At 44.7% G+C, this 21,189-nt stretch overlaps 1 protein-coding gene across 12 annotated transcripts in view; it reads right to left on the bottom strand.

The window, feature by feature from the left end:
* Positions 1-1,744: 1,744 nt before the first annotated feature.
* LOC125762567 (uncharacterized) overlaps positions 1,745-21,189 on the bottom strand; it is an 88,975-nt gene continuing 69,530 nt past the window's right edge. For 8 of the 12 annotated variants that reach the window (XM_049424790.1, XM_049424791.1, XM_049424795.1 and 5 more), the window contains 14 exons: positions 17,740-17,875; positions 17,365-17,673; positions 17,143-17,283; positions 16,920-17,072; positions 16,716-16,846; positions 16,474-16,557; positions 15,369-15,522; positions 14,116-14,516; positions 13,665-13,979; positions 13,313-13,586; positions 11,612-11,812; positions 8,450-10,241; positions 5,563-5,867; positions 1,745-5,493 (listed from right to left, as the gene is read on the bottom strand). In XM_049424790.1, coding sequence (XP_049280747.1) covers positions 4,396-5,493; positions 5,563-5,867; positions 8,450-10,241; positions 11,612-11,812; positions 13,313-13,586; positions 13,665-13,979; positions 14,116-14,516; positions 15,369-15,522; positions 16,474-16,557; positions 16,716-16,846; positions 16,920-17,072; positions 17,143-17,283; positions 17,365-17,673; positions 17,740-17,875 — 5,494 coding nt within the window. In that variant the 3' untranslated portion in view covers positions 1,745-4,395. The remainder of the gene's footprint in view (positions 5,494-5,562; positions 5,868-8,449; positions 10,242-11,611; positions 11,813-13,312; positions 13,587-13,664; positions 13,980-14,115; positions 14,517-15,368; positions 15,523-16,473; positions 16,558-16,715; positions 16,847-16,919; positions 17,073-17,142; positions 17,284-17,364; positions 17,674-17,739; positions 17,876-21,189) is intronic. The other 4 variants (XM_049424798.1, XM_049424793.1, XM_049424800.1 and 1 more) reach the window with 4 other exon arrangements.

Genomic DNA, 21,189 nt, shown 5'->3' with positions numbered 1-21,189 from the left:
GCAGACACGGTTCGAGAATTCAAGGTTCGACCAATCAAATGCGAAAAAGGGCGCCCGGAGTGATGCTGAACACCGGTAGCGAGCTGTCCGTCAGCATCGAGCTGTCGACGCACTTGCCCGCTGCCCTGGATGGTTGCTGCACTGGAAGCTGGGATGAAAAACTTGATCTGCTGCAGTTTTTCTCTGCCATGTTTCGTCGTATTTTTCTTTTCAGGGTCGAACCTCGGTGACTGGACGGTCGTTTGGTGACAATTTTTTCCATCCATACTTTTCACCGTGAGATGGAAAAATCCTTCACCAGTCGCGTTCGCCCAATCATCGTGGCATGTATTATTAATCAAATCAGTGATGAACGGGTTAGCTAGGTAGCCCGCTGTAGCCCGCTGTTTGATTGGCCAGTTCGTTGCTAAAGCGTCGTTTCTCGCCCGAGACACGAGGGATTGTCGGGCAACATGTTCGATTAATTAAAAGTTCAGTGAATTTATTACCTTTCCACGGGATGGAGCGATTGGAACGGTACACTCTCCATCGGCAGCTGGATGCGAAGGGATGCGAAGGGATATCCAACCTCTCACATCTTGGATGTGGCCTTTGTAAAGTGCAGTTTATAGCAACAACTATTCCTACCGCAGCGGAGGTCGGACCAAGTGATCCAGCAGCTCATAATTAAAGCGTATGTGTACGCACTGTGCGTTGAATAATTCATAACCATTCGTGGGCATGCCGAAGGAGAAGGAAAAAATGGCCCTGAAGACGAGGAAACTTGCAACATGCGAGTAGACTTTCCTCCGCCCAACCTTGCCAAGGACGTAGCCCTATTCGGGTCGGTAACATGGCCGTCTCTTCGACATTTTTTCGACCAGCGAGTTTAGCCGGTGGGGCAGTACCGCACAGGGAGGGAAACATCTGTTTATGGTGATGATAATATTTATGCTGATTACGATCTGCAGGTCGCTCTAGTGGTAGAATCTGGTCATACTAGCAGTAAGCCAAGTGTTGGAACTGTTCTATGAGGATGATCAAAAAGTTCTAGGTTGTCACCCCGGAGGTCATTGGCTGCAATGTAGTGCATTGTGGGAGGTGGAAAATTTTCGACCCCATAATCGAACATTCAATAATTGGCAAAGGTAGGAAAATTTGTGACTCATAAATTGCTTGCTTTTTATCTCATTTTCCTTGCCATGCCCAACGACACTTGCGTTACAGCAGCGGTGAACGTATGTAAAATATGAACGAAACCAATAACTGCATTATGCGGTCAACCGATTACAATTCCCCAACGATAAATCGCTCCACACTGGTGGAGATAACACTAGGGCGGCCGGGGTCGTAATTAAAATGCCCGAACTGATTGCAATGATCATTTGTCACGGGGTGGAATAGGCCGTTTCGCTGCATTAAACTGTTTCCAGTGCCTTGCCAGAATCGATTGATTATAGTTGCACTGCTCAAAAGGGACTTAATTTTAGTTTTTAGTATTATTCACCGATCAATAATTAATGGGATTTGCAGATTGCACTCGTACGTAGGTACGTGTGATACGCGTGCGAGGGCGCGAAAGAAGGTCGCTACCACAAACGTAACGGACGGCTGGAAGGGCTGGGGAAACATTTCAATTTAATTTCTCGCGTGACGCGTTTATTACCAATTTGAATTATAATTATTTTATTCTTCTGGTAAACAAATGAATCTCACCCACCGGTCCCATTGTAGTTCTTTCAAGCGTACTAAAATAGAACACACATTTTGAATAAATCAAACCCATCCAACCGTTTTTTCAACGTATCCGACTCTTGTTTCAGGAATTTGGTTTTTATTTGTGTTTTGTTTTGTTTTGTATGGTTTTTACATAGTTTTGTAATGTTCAAATCACTTTGAGTTATAAACATTATAGTTTTGTTTTTTTTTTGTTTCGTTCTATGTGCCATGATGCTAAGGGTAAAACAGTGGTCTCTTTATTGTTCTCTCGTTCTCCTTCAATTGGTTGTTGTTTTTGGTTTTAAACTTCTGGTTTTTTTTTGTTCTTACATATCTGCCTTGTAATACCTCCAGCCTAGTAAAAGTGTGCAAATGCTTTTACACACTCGGGCTTAAATGTAGTGTGTGTTACCACGCCACCTAGTGTTGTCACAGTTTCCTATTTTTTTGCCTATTCGCGCACTTTGAATCGAACCCAGCTGCCGGAGGATGTGGTTTAGTTAATTTTTTTTAAAAGTACTACCAAGTACAAATCGTTACCTTATGTATTAAGAGGCATAACAAATTTAGCAAAAGATGGCAACTGGTTTGCATGGAAATGTGTAATCGAAATGGTTATGATGCTCGCACCAACTTTACAAAAAAAAACAACCAAAAATTTTTTACTGAACAAATTTATTAATCTAACGAAATGTACGTAAATTCTAGCAAAACTAACACACAATTACCAAAAATCAATGTGTGCAATGTGTGATAAGACATAATCAGATCACAGTTTCCATCTGTTGCTAAACCAGTTAAACTAAAGCTATTGATGTTTGGTTTACTAGTCCTGCTTAACTTCATTTTTCATGTTTTGTTTGTTTGTTTGGTTTGTTTTATGTTATTTCTATACCCTTCGCTATAGCGTCATCACTTAAATATGTTTTTGTATTTGTTTTTCTTTTTGTTTGTTTGTTTGTTTTGTTGGGACTCAGTTGATCCTGCGGTTTGATTTTGGTCTTGTTGCGATCAGGATCAATATATCTACTATTTTGTTATACTGTCTAAATGAGTATGCGATTATATCCTTTCTATCATCACCTTTCTAGCATTTCAATCATATGTATGTGTTTGTGAGTGTTTTTGTGTGTTTTAGTGTCGGTGTGATTTTGCTAATTGGCAAAGTTAAAGTGCTATTTATCATTTCTTTTTAACAGTATAATATTCAACTACACTAGTGTTTTCCTATCTTCACACAACATCGTCATTCGTACGCTCGTAGTTCATGTTTGGTACTTTGGTAGAATTAAAAAAGTGATTACTCGTAAGAAATTTTCGAACGCATTTAACATACTGTAACAACAGATAAAAAAAATCTACTATTATTTTCACTTTGAAAAAAAAAAACTATTTCAGAAAATTATTTAACTGCAACAATCTCATCGTTTGATTCCATGGCTAACGTACTTGCCTTGTTTGTTGTGTACTCGAACTGGTTAAGGGTAAAAAACGACGGTTCAGGAACATGTCCGGAAAATTCGATTCACCTGTTCATGCTCACATTCTTGCATTCCTAGACTAAACGATGAAAAGTGCTGTTGGTCGATTTGTTTTTCGTATTATAATGTTAAGCTTCACTACGTCCCATTCCGCATGCATTCTTTGCGTTAACTTTTTTCTACATTAGGTCCATCGCGCCCTGGTGTACGCCGTAGCGCACCGAGTTACCCTCACTATAATACAAACCCACTAATTTCCCACTCTCTAATCTTACGTTAAACTCTGTGTCATGTGGATCTAGTTTGGTTTTGTTTAGTAATGTTTGCGGCTTGTAACGAACCTGAACTATTGAAGTGTATTGTAACGCCTGCAGTGTGTGTCTCATCAGTAAGTTTGATTTAATGTTTTTTCCGCTATAAGACATCGTATCATGGGGTGTGTCGGACATCACAATTGAAATGTTGATCGAATTACAATAGTTTGTCGCTAGTTACACTATAGGTAAAATAATGCTTAACCCTACATCAACGTAAACGGTCTTACTTCAACTGAAATAAGGCTACACCAAATTGGAACGTAACGATCGATCACGCTTGGGAAATGAAGTGTTCGCTTGCAGTTGGGAAATCACGTACGCCGGTTGATCGGTTTGCTTTGTGCTAGATTTATTTTAACTCGTTAAAGAGCACGGCAGATGCGTCAACTCTACGAAATGTTGCTACGGAAAGCGTGCCGTGTAAGTGTATTTTCTTTGCCCGTAAGCTCAACGAGTTGCCTATATAGTTCTACGCCTCCTTGTAATGTGTCTACGCTTCCACAGGAGCATGGCATGGGGTATGTAACCTAGTACGGTAACCTAAACAACACAAACGTGAAACAACATGCTATGCATTGCTCTGGACGGGAATGGGTACGAGGCTGTATTCAGCTCAACGATTGCTAAACAAATTGCCAATTGCGTTACGTTAATCTCACTACCGAGCCGATGGAAGCACCAGCATGGATCGTTTGGGAAGGGTTTTGTTTTTTTTTTTGGTTACTATTGCGCGTACGGTACAGTGTTAATTGTTGCGCGCCTCACGCGATCCGGTAGACGCTCGGTTTGGTCAATGTGTGGCGACCGGTAGCTTCGTTAGCACCGTTACCGTGCCACTCGATTACGACGACCTTGGTGATGCTCGTGAACATGCACACCTCACAGTGAAGCCTTAATTCTCAGAGACGATCTTTGTCGCGGTCGAAGCTCAACGCCTTAAAGAGGCCGCCCCGTGACCGGGACGCACTGGGACCGCTCGTCGACGGTGGGCCCGCAATCGTAGGTGCCCGTCCCGCCCGTCCAAAGGCGGCCCGCCGCTGCAGATTGTGCTGATCGAGGCTGGCGGCACGGGGCCGCCCGAATGCGTCCCGCTCCGTACCATCGCTACCGTCCGTATCGGTGTCGCTACGCTTACGGTGGCTACGGCGGCGTACCAACCCATCGCCACCCTCCAATTCGGTCGGAAAGTCGGTGCTGATGCTTTCGCGCTTTTTCAGTTCCGCCGCCAACATTCGCACCTCCCAGTCGTTGTGATTGAGCTCTTCCTCCTCCTCCTCCTCATCGTCTTCTTCCTCCTGCTCTTCTTCCTGCTCTTCTTCTTCTTGTTCTTCCTCTTCATTGCCAGCCTCTTCCTCTTCGTCGGCTTCCTGCTCCAGTTCACCTTCTAGCTCCTCGCCGAGATCCGCCTCATCGTCGCAATCCTCATCCTCATCCTCACCAACGTCATCCTCATCATCATCTTCCGTGGGACGCCTCCGAGGACGGCCGTGTCTCATAAGCTGTCTCGCTTCACCATTCTCATCGTCTTCCTCTTCCTCATCCTCGTTCCCCTCACCGAACGGTTGATCGGTTTCGGACTGCGATTCTGACTGCGAGCTGGACGTGGCCTCAATGTTCACGATCACACTGTCCGAGATGATGTTGCCCGTGAGTTCGGAAATGACCAAATCTCGGTACGGACTGCGGATACGGTCCGTGGTGGAGGACATCGTGACGGCGGTGGTGGTAGACGTTGCTGTGGCGGACAGTCGTCGCGGTGGGACCGGAGGTGGTGGCCCAGAAGAACCATTTCCGGCCAGTTGGCGTACACCAAGCGGTGGCGAATCTTTACGTTCAAAACTATCCTGATCGGTAGATTCGTCCCAGGTGGGACGATTGCGTAGCTGCCGATGGCGTGGTGATGTACGAGGCTTTCTGCTACGTGTTTTCGGTTGTCGCGGTGCATCCGAGTCGGAGTGTGGAGAGGAGGCAAAAATGGTGTCCAGAGAGTCACCTCGCTACAATGGAAAAATGAGTCGGATTGGTTGGAAAGTTTGGTTTAATGCTTCAGTGCGATTGGTACTCACCATGAACGGCAACTCGTTAGACGACCCGGTACTGCCAGATCCAGATGATCCGGACTTGCGGTAAGGCGTATCACCCTGTTCCGGTGGCAGTTGCACTTGTAATCCCACCAGTCCCTGCTGCTCAGCCTCCAGCTCCAGGATGCGATTCTGCAGTTTTGATATGATGTCGTCCCGCTTCTTTACCTCCAGCTCCAGGTTAAAGAACTCGTCCTGAAACTTCACCTGTATCTCCTTCATATGCGTCTGGATGACCTGCTTGATGCCCAGCAGCACTTCGCCGAAAAACTCCTGCTCCTCCAGCGAACCTGCGCACACGGGGGGAGGGCGGAACAGTTGGAATTGTTCGGTGTCGGTTCGATATTGTACCCATTCATATGGACGTTCGTTACGGAACCGGAAAACGGATCCAGCAAAGTACAGGTGCCACGAATAAAGCAGTGCAAATGAAACCAAGGGAAGGAGTAGAAGCCCAGAGGGGATATAAAAGGGAGACACAAATACATCCTCGCGTGTAATTGAGTTAGGAGAAAGGAGAAAAAACCGTGTAGTTAGCGGTACGCCGATGCGATGAACATATTTAGCATCCACACATTACGGGTGAGTTTCCGTTCGAGTGGCCAGAAAAGAATATGGAAAAGTAAAACCAAGGATAGGAGGCGAAAGAATAGAAACACTTAATTAGAGTTGGCCCTTCCGATGGTTTGTTTGAGAGCCGCCCGGTCCGCAAGTAGTTCGGGTTGGAACTGTTTGCCAACACAGTGCCCAGGGTGCTGGTCTAGTAGTAGCGTCCGGGTGTACGGGAGGCAATAGCGCAGGAGAACAGTCTACAGGCGTGCCTTTAGTGTCTGTGTACGTGTGTTGTTGTGTGCAAGCCATTCTTTATCGTGTTTCATGCGATAAAGCGAAACTCTGAAGCCTGTTGTCGATTGTCTCTCCGTCGATGTCTTTGGGCAGGGTGGGCCGGAAATCGGAATAATCGAAAGCGCAGCTGGACCGGACATCCTCGTTCACTTCGGGCTAACTAAGTTTGCCACATGTTCCTCCGGTACGGTAGTACGGTACACTTGGTCGGTGGCTCGTGGGCCACATTTCTGGTTCACTTACTTACAGAAGTTGCCCAGGCTAGGCGGGTACTTCGGAATGTTGCCTGGTACGTGGTGTGCATACGATTTCGTTCGATTCCCTCCCTCGTCAGACATTGAGTTCAGCCAATCAACAACAAATCTAGCTGGGTCGTGTTGTGTCCCAGCAAGGGCATAAATGGCCAGGCTTGATGAGGATAGTTTTATGTGGAAAGGAAATTTGTGTTTGATAGAATTTTATGCGAGAGGGAGGGACAGAACAGGTGGCACAAGAATGGAGTTATTTCCTGCGAAAAAGGACATCGATACTACAAGCATTTGCCAAGCCAGCTAAGCTACGAAGCCTAGAGAGAGAGAGATGGTGAGATGATCCGTCATTGCATGCAAACATGGTTATCGATGAGAAGTCTTGGCCGCTTGAATGAAGGGTCCTTTGATGCACTGGAAGCCTGGACGCTTAGCAAAGCTTCAGACGGTTGCATTAATCTATGCTGAAGCGAAGAGAAAGTACTTCGGCAAACATTTGGCATGGTATGCAACCGACATTCTGCCGGCACTTCATCAGTCTTCTAATTTGCCTCTGTAGCTTAAATCACACATCATCGATATTAGCTGAGTGATTTGAGTATCTCAATCACTAAGTACTATCTAGACTGTGGGTAACAAGATTGGCTCACTTTGCAAGTGTCGATGATGATGAAAGGAAAAGATTAGTGAGGGAAAGTAAAGGCCCCAAGTGCTGCTATTGTTCGCATTGAACGGTAGATTATTCAGGTAGATGCTAGCATTGGATTATTTAGATATTCACACTGGGCAAGTTCGAAAACTCTAAAGACATGGGATATGCATCAAATGGAATCGTTGATTAAAAGCAATCATGTTGAATGGCCAATGGGCCAATTGTGAAGATGTATCTAGTTATTAGCCCTTAAGCACTCAGCTCTCATCAGCACACTCAAATGAATGATGTTTGTGTTATAAGGATATGTTCGCCATAAAGCATACCTAATGGAATGTTCGTTCGTGAGTAACATAAACTGTTCGATGTCAACTACAGAAACAAAAGAAATGTTTGAAACAAAGAACAGCTTTCGCTTATATTATTAAAGAAAGCGCGTCGGAATATGCTGTAGAATGGATTTTTTTTAAATTATAAACTGTCAACGGAAAAATAGCATTCAATAGCATACATTCAGGGGCAAAAAGAGATTTTGTAGAGAAGCGTTACAACGTGTAACGTATGTAACGCGCTCATAGTGGTAATGGATTATGTACTGTAATTTTTTACATAGTTTTTCGTGTGAAGACCGAAACAATAATTGTTAAGTATGTTCTAAATATTTAAGTATTTTTTATTTAATTGAAATAAATTTTGTAAAATAAAAAAGTTTTAGTTATTAAAATTTTAAATGCACTTGTTTTGATATGTTTAAAGAAAATTAATTTTAATAGTATGCTCATATGATTATGTTGGCATAGAAAGTTCTGAAGATTCACACGTAAAATTTAAACCAATAAGATGAGCATAATGTACGCAAATCTGCTTGTTGTATAAGCTAAATATTGATCACTTATTGTGTAAATGTATAACGTGTTTTAGTGGCAAATTAGAACAAGTAACTTTAAATGGAGAACTTTACAATGTGTACATAGAAGGCAATAATAACTGAATGCGGAGAAAATAGCGATAGGCAGTTGGCGTAACTGGGGGAAGACCTTATAGAAACTTCCATATATATTCTCTGCGGACGATACTAGTAGTGTTGCGGTTGGCATGTACCTGCTACATTCACTACACCACTTACCTTTGATAAGTTTTCGCTGACTGGCCAGGGCGGAAAGGGAGGACCGGTTTGTCGGATCCGCACCATCCGGATCGAGATCGATATCCGGATCGACGTGCGGATCGTAAGGAAAGCCCCGGTGCGCATCACCATTGCTGATGACCGCCAGGGCGTTGCGCGTTTCTTCGTCGCCCACCGTTCGGCCCGACCCGTCCAGCCCCGGTAGCCCTGTCGGAGATATCCGATGGTACTGGCGATGCTCCTCTCGGTGGTGCTCGGCATGTTGGTGGTGCTCCTCGTGGAGCACCTGATAGTAGCGTTCGTGTTCCTGTTCGATGGAGGTGGTGGCCACCGACAGACGGTCGTCAGCATTCGACGAGGGTGTCAGCGGTGCCGCAGATATGGATTGCGGCACGCCCGGTGCAGTGCCGGTGGCCGTTTGTGCGCTAAGAAGGGGAAAAAGACTACGTTCTTCAATAGAGTCACACTGGGCAGCACTGCTGGGAGGGCTAGAGAGTGTGTTCCTATGGAAGGTGACGCTTTTGGTGAATTTGCTGTGTCTGGCAACGTACCCTTCGACCGTCTGCGCTCGCATCAGCTTCTTGAGGTCGCGGTTTGGGCGTTGTTCTAGCGCTGCCTTGTCCTCGGACAGCTTCTTCAGTATGCTCTTCAGCTGGCGCCGTTCGAGCGTTTCGTTTGACTCGGGACTCAGTGGCAGCAAACCGTTCGAGTCGGATCGTTTGGGCGACTCGCTTTTCGAGCGGACAGTGTGCGCCATGCCGGAACCTTCGCTCTGGCTGCGTGTCAGTTGATCTAGGAGGTCGTACGTGCTGGCGGTACTGGTGTTCGAATCGGTACAGTCGAGACTAAGGCTGCGCGTTTTAATGGCCGACTCCAGCTCGGCCAGCTTCTGGCGCTCGTTCAGAATCTTCAGCTTTTTGACGAAGGGTAGACCGCAGTACTCGGGCGATAGATCGTCGATCGAGAGATAGCTCTTCGGTTCGCTGGACACCAGTTTTATCGGCTTCGGTTTCATGCGTACCCTGGCCGGAACGGTTCTTGCGGAACTTGACGAAGTAGTGGCGCGGTGCGTTCGGCTTCCACTTGCCACTTCGCTATCACTGACGGAGGCTGCTTCGCCTGCCGCACAGGAAAGTATCTTGTTCGGCAAGAAGGACGTCGGAGGAGCACAGGTTGTCGGAGGCGCAGACGAAATCGGCGGAGGCGTCATCGAAACGAGCGAGTTTAGGTTGAGATCTGCCGGAATGGAAGTTTTGAGACGGTTGCGCTTTGACTGTTTCAATATCGGCGACTCCTCGGATGCGGCGTTGTTGAGGCTCGTGTAGCTTCCACCGAGACTCACCACCGTCGCCAGCTTCAGCTTGGACCATGGCTTCAACTGATCGTCCCCCTTGAGATGGCCGAGCGAGCGTATCTTATCCTTAAGGGATTGCGCGGTGGACGGCTTGGCCGGATGGTGGTGTTGTTGCTGCTGCTGCTGCTGTTGCGTTCCTGTTCCTGTTTTACCGTGTGTCACTACATTCTGTAGCAGCTGTTGCTTCATGTCGGTGGTCTCGTGAATCGTGATGGGTACCGAGGATGGTTTCGATTCGCCGTGATGCTTCGAATCTTGGTGGTGTAGATTGCGGATTCGGTCCTTGAAGGATACGCGCATCGTCGGTTTAACGTGATGTCCTGCCACACCAGTGGTGTTCAAGATTGGGCTCGGCGGTGCCTTTACCGTCGGAGACGTCGGGCTCATGCTCTGCACTATCGATGGCGAGCTTGACGTTTGGTTCGATGTCACTTGCAGCTGCGAGTTGGCGAATCCGGTAGGTAATACAATAATAATGGCGCGAAAAAAAAGAGTGGAAGAGAAAACACAAGGACGAAGATAACATTACTTGCGCGGTCATATGGCAGAAATGGCTGGAGGAGTGAGCGAACGTCTCGCTTGGGGGGTTTCAATGACAACATGGCGGGTGTCGATTTTGGGTGGCCGGTGGTTGCTTGGCTAGGAGGTGGTTTCGGTATCCGGGTACAAGAGCATGGTGTTTTGCTAGTTTTGAGGCACTAATTTGCATTCCCGCTATGTATTCGGTTCCCGTTTGGCCCGTTTTATGGTGATCTGTTGGGCGTGCTAGGTGCTCGGTTTTCAAGTTGACGAGGTGCAGGTAATCTAGAGATAATCTACGCGTATAGAACCGCTCTCGAAGAGTTAGATTTACATTCATAACAAGGTAGTTTACAGAGGAACCCCACCAGGATAGAATCCCCATCGCAGTAGAAATAGATGGTTAATTCCGTCCTGGATCGGTTTCGAGTTACTGAGAATTCTTGAAGGGAAGTGCGTTGGAGTAGATACTACATAAGTTGCAAAAAAGGAGTAATAACCCGGTTCTAGTGCAGGATACTTTCGAAACTAGATGCGATTAAAGGGGAAAAAATGTTTTTGAAAAAAGTGCCATACAAAAGGCGTGATTATTCACACACTCTTCGTGGTTTATTTGATGGCGTTCAATACTTATTTACTGCTTGGTGAATCTTCTTCTCGTCACTGGTGTTTTGTTGGTGGTAAGGACAACATTTGCTAACATTTGCTAGCATATTATTCGGAAAAAGCTGTAGCACTCGTTTAATTGATACGATTCATCGTGCACAAGCTGATAATCCTATTAAAACGGGACAATCATCATGATGCACATTGAAGCGAGCACCACGGCAAACGATTCCATGCACGATGGTTCATCCGACCGTGTCTTAACACTGCGCGAGATTGGAATTGAATGACTAATTTATGTGACGGGACATCGCAGGAATAGTAATAGAATAGTCAGTGCAAACACAGCTTCCTAGAAAGCTTGCATTACATGTGCGTTAAAATGTATGGCACATGCTTCACCTTGCCGTGCCACACTCTGTGCATGCAAATCTAACCAAGTAGCTTCACTATTATGTGAAGTCTAAATGTAATACACTGTAAAGATTTCAAATAATTTGTAATCAATTCAATTACAATTCGTCGAGAATAAAATCCAAGACCTTTAAGTCTACCATCTCAGGCTTTAGAAGCAAAAGAAGCCACACTTTTCAAACGTTTTTCCTCGTCTAATGTTTGATGTTCGCGTACGTCAATCATTTCCATTTGATGCACCTACAGATCTCCCCCAATCGCGCCATTACCTTCGATTGGCTTTCCTTCGCTAGCCGATCCTCTTTCGCTTTGAGCAATTTCAGTCTTTGCATCAGCGGCAACCCAGCGCCGATCACTTCCGGTTCCGGTTCTTCCTGTATCGATTCCTGTGGTGATATGGCAGAGGTTACGTGAGTATGCGGAGGTGAGATTATTTGTGCAGTAGCCTTCGCGGCCCGTTCTTCACGATCCTTTTTGTTTTGTTTTGGAGCGATCGATTTGATCGAGTTTTCAGTCGTTTCAGTGCGCGTTGGTGGTATATATTTGGTAAATGTTTGTTGTTGTTGTTGTTGTGCACAATTGTTACCGCGTTTGTTCACGTGGTTTTTGCGTAAGCGTTTTGCATTGCATATTGAAGTGTGTGTGTGTGTTTTTGTTTTTTTTTCAAATTTGTTTTAACATATTTGCAGTGAAGCAAATGGTGGTGGTGATGAATATTTATTAAACATATTTGATTTGTTTTTTTTTTGGTTGGCGGGGTACACGTGCATTTTACAGAAATACACACACACACGCACACACACACACATTGAGAGACGAACACATACACAAATTTACAAATGTATATAGAGATACACACGGGTACGTGGAAATAAAAAAGAGAGAAAAGAAGAGAAAAAAACAACGTTCTAAGAATGCGCTAGTAAGGTCGGCAGCACTAAAGGATATTTTGTATTTGTACAATAGATGAGTGCGTCAAACGCATGTTGATGGTGTGTGAGTGTTGGTAGGTGTTGTGCCAAATGGATCTAATGATGGTTTGTAGCATGATGAGGAGCAAGTGTGCCTGTTGATTCTGATGCAAATTTCGCTACAAAAGTGGTCTGTTCGGGGGGAATGTACGTCTGCAAACAAAGGTTCATGGAACAATGTGGGTAAGAAAGCTTCTCCGATTGTCGGATTTTCGGCTGTCTAACATCGCTAACAACAGTGAACGAAGGTCCTAACGAAGCGAACAACGCGGGGTGAAGCCTACGGTGGGTAAAATAGGGTGCCAAATTGGGACAAAAAATCCGAACCACTACTCCATGAAATTAACGTGTCGCTTTCAACTCAATAAAATATTTTCGGGGAATCGTAACTAACATTTGGAAAAAACCGAGAGGCAATTGCAACGTACCGAGCTACGTGTTGGGTGATTTTATTGGGGATGAGTTAAATGCATGAAAAACGAACGAACTCTAAACGGTTAAGGGACGAAAGGAAAAAATTGCCAAGCGCTAATACACAGCATAGGAGGATCCTAGCAAAGGTGACACACAGACACCAACATTGCATCAAAAAATGGGACTAAAGGTTGGCCGACAACCCTTTTCGGTCGGATGTGATTGATTGATTGATAGGAATCAATGATTTGCGTCTCTCGCGAAAGCATGAACAAGAGTGTTAGGTGAGCGCTAGTATATGTATTATTGCCGAGTGTGTTAGTTGGAGTGTTTTGTGTAAAATATGGCGACCGGACTGTGAAAGTGTTGTGGCCAAGCGTTCTTGCTATAGAATAGAATTCTTATGTGAATGTTTCGTAACGGTGATGGCGGCGATGATGATGCTGATGATGATAATGATGGTGATTGTGAAGTTGATGAAGAAGATGGCGTCCGCTGTGAAAATGTTGCCCTGTTCCGTGAGGACGTGTCTTGGTATGTGAGTACGATTGGTGGATGGATGATGGTGTAAAACGATGCACTGACTTGTTTTTCCTTGAGCATCCGGAGTCGTTGCAGCAGCGGAAGCCCGGCACCGATCGGGCTCGGCACCTTGTCATTGTCCTTGCCCTCGTCCTCCGTCTGAATGTCGTCCGATTTGACGCGCGGCATGCGCTTCAGCATCGTTTTGGGCGTTTTGTTGCCGCCACTTCCACCGCTCCCTCCGCTTCCGGCTCCGCCCGAACCGCCGCCCGACGTTGCGTTCCCATGCAATGGTTGCATCTCGATCGATTCATTGCTACGTCTGGTTGTTCCCGTCCTAGAGCGACCGTAAACGGTATAGGAGATCATTGGCAGGTGAGACAACCGCACGGGGTGAGTGTGAGATGGTACGTACCTGGACTTGCGTAGAACATTCTTCAGTCCCTTAACATCACTCCTAAGCTTATCTACGATACGTTTTGAGGCACTATTATCACTACTATCACCTTGGTTATTGTGGGTATTTGAGCTACGATCACCGGCATGTTCCTTAGCGGCGTGCTTGTTGGCGTGCTTCTTATTGACACAGCGCACCTCCATCAGTCTTTTCCGACCCAGCGTCTGCAGGATCTCTTGTGCTTCCGGGTAGTCCTTCATCGCGGTCAGGACGTCTTCGCGGGACAGCGAGAACAGTTCCGAGTAGCCGACCGAGCGCACATCGGCTGTCCGTCTGCAAGGAAATAATCGTTTACCGCGTAAATTTGGCGCTCAACCATTGCCAAATTGAACCCCTTTCCCCTCAAAATATCTCCCTACCCTCAATCATTTTCCCATCCACCCTCCCCCGGGGGAGGGGTCTCACTCACTTGTTCAGTCCGTCCAAGTTAAGGATGCCGATCTCACCGAAAAAGTCGCCCGCCTTCATCGTGGTCAGCACCTTGCCGGTTTCGCTCAGCACCTCCAGGATGCCGTCGGCAATGATGAACATCTCCCGGGCGACCTCACCTTTCCGGCAGATCGAGTCACCCGGCGTGAAGATGTAGGCCTTCATTTTCAGCACCAAATCATGCAGAAACTCTGGCTGGCACTCTTGAAATATTGTCACCTTTTTCAGCACGCTTAAATTGACATGTAAGGCCAGTTCGGTTTTAAGCTTATCCGGCAGCAGCCCGAGCGCAGTGTTGATGTCTCCACCGCCCTGTATCCGGCCGCGTGACCAGCTGTAGTCGTACCATCGGAGTACGCGCCGCTTCATACCGCCAGGCACCTGTGTGGATTAGAGATGAGAATAACAACTGTTTTTAGTAAGTCAACTCAGAGTGTATGAATCGAATGAGTTGAAATAAGTTTCTTTTCACTCAAATAATGCTCTAAATAGAAGAAAGCATAAAAAATAAGAAAAAAATAAAAAAATCTGAAAACCCGAAAATTTCCTAAGGGGTTAGCCTTGGTTTTTTTGGGAAATTTAGCAAAATTTTAACAATTGATTTATTTTGATGCGAATTGGTTGCAATAAGTTTCTTTTCACTCAAATAATGCTTTAAATAGAAGAAAGCATAAAATATAAGAAAAAAATAAAAAAATTCTGAAAACCCGAAAATTTCCTAAGGGGTTAGCCTTGGTTTTTTTTGGGAAATTTAGCAAAATTTTAAAAATTGATTTATTTTGATGCAAATTGGTTGGAATAAGTTTCTTTCCACTCAAATAATGCTTTAAATAGATAAAAGCATGAAAAATAAGAAAAAAAATAAAAAAAATCTAAAAACTTGAAAATTTCCTAAGGCTATAGCCTTGGTTTTTTTGGGGAAATTTAGCAAAATTTTAAAAATTGATTTATTTTGATGCGAATTGGTTGCAATAAGTTTCTTTTCACTCAAATAATGCTTTAAATAGAAGAAAGCATAAAATATAAGAAAAAAATAAAAAAATTCTGAAAACCCGAAAATTTCCTAAGGGGTTAGCCTTGGTTTTTTTTGGGAAATTTAGCAAAATTTTAAAAATTGATTTATTTTGATGCGAATTGGTTGGAATAAGTTTCTTTTCACTCAAATAATGCTTTAAATAGAAGAAAGCATAAAAAATAAGAAAAAAATAAAAAAAATCTGATACGTGTACTAACCTTGTGGTGACGCATGTACGTCTTCGCACCGTCCAGAAGTCGTTCAAACTCCAACCGGTTGGCATTGCGATTTGTGATGACGTTGCCCACCTGGCCGACGATGGTGGCAAAGATGAAGACACCGATCAGGTAGCTAACTATCGTGAATACATACCTAGGGCATTGGAAAAGGGAAAAAATGGGTCAAAATTTTATACAAGAAATTGTCCAAATATCTTGTACTATCAAAGTTTTCGAATATAATTTTCAATCCCTTGCAATTGCTTAAGTTCGGTTAAATTTTCCCTCCAAGGTTATCCAATACAGGTAGGTTTGTGCATCATAGTTTTAGCGAAACAAATACTTTTGTTAATGGGACTAATTTCCACACTGAAGGCTGTCATCGACATTATAGAAGGGGAGTATAGGTTTGGTTGGAACTGAACGGATATGATCTCATCACAAAATAATGGTTCCATCAGTAGCGAAGCATCCATGCTGGATAGCTTGATAATACAGTGTTTAACCACTGGTTTAGCAAAACATGGCTAACCCGTTAGGTGGATAGGATTGATATTCGAAAACTTTGATTAAGTTGTTATGATCAAGGGGTTGGATGGCAAAAAAGGCTTATCATGGACGACGCTACCAGTTATCGATTCGATTTTCTTCTGATGACCATTTTTTTGTGTGCCGATCCGTCTCGTTCACGCTTCGTTGGTGGGAAAAGAAAGGATACGATGAAGTGTAACAAAATTTTTGCCGCCTAAGGATATTACACAATGTGTTACGCTTCATGTTTGTATCCTTTTTTCTCCTTTTTTACTGCCAGAAACTAATCAATCAAAATCATGCTTGCCCTCGAACAGAACAGCCTGGGTTACAGTCGAAGCCGAAAAGGTTTGACGGTTGGGGAAGAAAACGAATCGACGGACAGCCTCCAGAAAACTTCACACCATGGCTATCATCGAGAGGAAAGTCTTAAGCGTTACATTGTGGTTGGCGTGTGCTGCAATGCGCGCGACCAGTTAGCATTATATTCGAAAACTTTGAGGTAGGTTGTCAGGATGGACAACAACATTGCACAGCAAAATCGAAAGTGGTGGCCATCGGCCAACCATCCTACCCGCGAGCCGAGTTGAACTGCAGCAGTCTGGATTTGAGGCCGCGCCTGGGAAGTGATCTAGGGCCGTCCGCCGATTGTGACGGTCTGGGTTGTGTGTTTCGTTAAAAAAACACATTCGTTCGGAAATGCGAAGCGAGACAAACAAGGTAGAAAGGGTAAGGGAATTAAAACCAAGAGCAACTTGATGGGAGAGTCTATGTGGTGGTGTGTACCGTGTCCGTGTCCGGCACACCGCAACTTACTCGGCATTCGTTTCCGGCGTCGGCAGGTCACCGATCGTCGTGAGGGTTAGCGTCGACCAGTACAAGCTACCGAGGTACTTGCGGGTGAGCGTGGCGTAGTCTCCCGGCCGGTAAGGATACACCCAGTCACCCTGTGTGAAGAGAACCAGCGTCTTAAATTAGCACCGGGTGCCTTTGTTAACTTGAGCCGCTATGGTCTCCTACCTGGAAGCCCTCTGCCTCGGACAGCAGGAAGTAGAAGCACCCGAACCAGTGGGCGAGTATAAGCAGTATGTGGATCAGGTTGACTACGCGCCACAGGTTAGGCCACACGGTGCGACTCTCTACGATGTAGTAATACTTGACCGCTCGATAGACCTGGCCGGGAGAGTGACAGATAAGAACATACTATTACAATCAGTCTCAAACCACGCAAATACCTGCTTACTTTGAAAAACCTCGGAAATCGTAACATCGGCTGACTGCCCAACCGGAACTGCAAAATGTCTAGCGGCACTAGCGCCGCCAAATCTAGGAGAAAAGCACGCGATCGTAAATAGTGTCCGGCCAGCTTCCGCGAGTCGTACACCTGCACATGCGGAATGGAAAGAGTGTTTGCATTTAGCGGTCTTGTGTGAAGCGGAGCGACCATTACGATTAGTGGACTCACCATCAGACCTTGCTCCAGGTAGCCGGTGCGCAGCTGTACCGCCACGTCGAAGATGAATACTATATCGGTGAGGCAATCACAGGACAGCCAGAAGCGGCTCGCATTGCTCTGCAGCTCCGGGAAACTCTGCCGCACGATCAGCGTCCAGAGGTTGTACAGTATGCTGATCGTGACCAGCATGAGCCAGTAGAAATAGAAATTTTCGTCCGGATTTACGACCGTGCGCGGTATCTTGGCGAACCGACGTCTCCGACGGACCGTTTTTTCTGCATCAGTCGCACCCTCGGACCCGGTGTCCTCTACCGTTTCCTGTGAGCGTAAAGAGCAGAGAGCTGTAATGTCGGCATAATTGGGTGAGATCGGTAACTGCCCTACCTGTGCCTCCGGTATCTGACGGGTGGAAAACCGCTTCAGAAAGGAGTCCTCCCGTTTGAGAGGTGGTTTCTTCTGCATGGCAGAGGAAATTTGTACCGTCGTACGCAACTTCATCCATCGCTGGTTCGACTTCGTTCTGATGGGTAAAGATCAGGTTGTTTTTTTTTGTGTGTGTACGCGCGATAAATTCCAGCATTTGTGACGCAAGGACACAGGGTGCGAAACATTGTGAAAGAGAACGTAATGAAGTTGAAAGGTTAAAACATACTCTGCCAATTTGTATCCAATTTGTTGGTTTGCTACATTAGGTTACGCTTTTCGTTAGCACACATACATTACGACGAGAAAATAGTAATTATAGAGAGAGAGAGAGATACAGACAGAGAAACAGAGAGAGAGACAGAGAGAGAGATAAAGGATCGTAACTGGGTGGCATAATGTGAGGATCAAATTTCGAGCACACAGGACGGCTTAGTTTTCCAATCATTTGTTTGCTGTTGTTGTTTGATTGTTTTAGGGCTGTGTTTACGATACAATAGGTAGATATAAAAAAGCAAAACACACACACACTCGGAAACATGGATATACGCTATAAAGGAAACGTAGCAATGCAAAAAACGGAAGAACGAACATCGAAGGTTTTGCTTTTAGTATACTGTTGAAAGAGTCAAAAACACTAAAGATTGGTAACACAGAGAGAAAGAGTGACCAGAGGAGTTGTGAATGACTAGCTATGCATCTATAATGGGGTTGAATTTTTGGTTGAAAGTTCGCTAAACCCATCGATAACTTGAAACACATCCAACTAAACAGCCCACGGTCGTTTGGTTGTGACCGGTGTAGATTAGACACAGTTTGTTAAATCGAAACGCACTTAATCGTGCAAACAGCAGATTGAATGAGTTAGGACACATTGCTAGACGATGCACAAGACGATACAGAATACATTCAGAAGGTAATAGAAAGAAGTGTATTTGGGAAGTAGAGAAAATGAAAAGAAGAGTCCCGAAGCAAGTAACGTTCCATCATCAAAGGACACGTCGGTTCCCCTTTAATTCCCACTCCGGATGCCATTAGTGCGGGAGTCTCTGTGTGAGTGTGTATACGATGTGTCTGTAATTTCGAGCAGTAATACTGTGTGCAATGAACAGGACGAAATGCAAATTTTCACTGCAAAAAAGGTTCACAGTTTTTGGGGTGCTTTCGTGCTGCTGCAAAACGGGTCAAATTCGTTGGGCGTGTCTCTGTTTCACAACGTGTTGCCAGGTGAAGAGAAAACAAAACAAAAACATCATCACAAAAACAGTGTTTCATCGTAAATGGAACGGACAACGGTACAACATTACAACACAACAGAAACATTTACACACGGACGCACACACACGCACACAAAAAAGGTCGGACAGTGAGACGAAGATTTATAGAAAAAAGATTGAGGATAGTGAAAATTGCAAGTGATTTGATTAAAGAAGAAATTTCCAGGGTTGTGTTATCACGAAAGATACAATTGTTGGAAAAGGTAGAGTAGAGCAGAACAGAGAGAGAGAGAGAAAGAGAGACGAAATAGAGATGAACGAACGAACGCCAACAAACAGAAACGCACAAAATTCCAATCGCGATCGCGAGTTGCACCCAGTTTTAAGTTTGTTTTGTTAATGCTAGAAAAAAAATTACACATATTTTGCTCGTAAATGTGTTATTTGTGTGAAATTTTACAACCAATATCCAAAATTTGTATTCGTGCTTTTTACGTTGTGGTCAAAAGTGAAAGGATATTGGAGAAATTTTCACTAATATTAGTAACAGATAAGTAACAGCACAATCAGTTCATTTAAAATAATCTATCCTATACATCCTACATTTCTTCTACCCTATAAAAGAAGAAATAAAGCTCATTTTGAAGTGTACCATTTAACGTCCATTTTGTAGATGGAAAGATGCTTCCAGGATTTAATGTTTCGCTTCGCACTTCAAACGATGACCTTTTCGGAAGTGTCGATGAGTTTCGCTCTTCAAAAATGAGTAATTACTTGCTCGTCTGCTCAGCGTTGTCTTCGCCTAGCAGCGGAATTCTGATTAATGGTCAATTAGCTTAGCTCAGTTTTAACAAAAAAAGGTCAAACCAGAAGGCGACGCTTTCAGTAAAAGTAAACAATCTCCAGAGAAATTACACCATGCCGAAAGTCACTGCACTGACGTAATGGTAATGTAGTAATTCACCACCACCAACAAAGCAAGTATGGTGAGGATCTTCTGATGAAATGAGCGGCTTCCGTCGCAGTTAATAAACTGGTGATTAAGGCCGGTGAAAAATATTCGGTTCTCCAAATTAGCTCACGAAAACCCTTATCCTGTGCGTGTTGTTTGCGCTTTGATTGTGACATCGTTTATTCTTAATTAAACTGGATCCGATGGGCTGTACCGAGTGTTATGTTGACTTTGCCAATCACTCGTAACCGGCAGGCATCTTAATTGTATCAAGTTTAATTACAACAGAGACAACAGCAAAGGTTGGACTGGAATTTCAAGGCCAAAACATGCAACAGAATTTTGGAGTAGTTTGTATTCCTGATTGCTTAAACAGTTGTCCATCTTGGTTTGCTTATTTAAATTTGAATTGGCCATGTTTTCGGGTACAAATTTAAGAACTGTGACGATTATCCTCTAGGGAATGTGCAAAAGTTTCAACCAAACCAAAACCAACCATGATGAGCAAAGCAAAACTTTCTCAAGAATAAAACCGCAAACGGAACTGATGAAGAAATTTGGCCATTCTTAGTAGGATGATTTATTAACGAGTGGGAGATTGTGGTTAACCTTCAACCGAAAGCATCCAACCGGGTCGGGGGCCGGTGGGCTTTTGTTGGTTGAATTTATGTAAAAAGTAACCGGGAGCCGTCGGGAGGAAAATTAATCTTAAAGTTTGTTTTAACGTGGCCATGTCCTGTGGCATCAAAGAAATTCGCTTTGTTTGCCCGGTCGGTTTCATGGGTTGTTAATCGCTTGCGCCCAACCCGCGCGCTGGACAAAAAACAAGGGGATGATGGGATGTAAATGTAAACAAACTGCATGGGTTGTTCTATATTTTGCTTCGTTCAGCGTCGCTAAATCTGTTTTTACTGAGCTTAAATTTTATGTATTAATGTCCGTGTTATCTACGATCGAACATCCCGAAATGACATTAACGGCTAATGTGCGCTGGAGGTAACCAAAAACGACAACGACAAATCGCAAATGTTCTTCAGCAGATTTTAAATACAGATCGCGGCCGGTTTGCCGGACGGTGGCAATATTGAAATTTAATTGCTTCCCATTTGCTCCGCTGCCACCGCGGTTGGTGGGGTTTCCCGAAGACAAATTGGAAAACTTTTCCAATCAGCTGCTTGCCTGATCGCGGACGCGGATTGTAACACGGATCGAGCGCGAAGACTTTCCGGCCTCCTAACACTA

The sequence above is a fragment of the Anopheles funestus genome, chromosome 2RL (assembly GCF_943734845.2).
Source record: "Anopheles funestus chromosome 2RL, idAnoFuneDA-416_04, whole genome shotgun sequence".
NCBI lineage: Eukaryota > Metazoa > Arthropoda > Insecta > Diptera > Culicidae > Anopheles > Anopheles funestus.
Note: the sequence above shows the minus strand (reverse complement) of the source record. Positions and strands in the feature narration are given on the sequence as shown.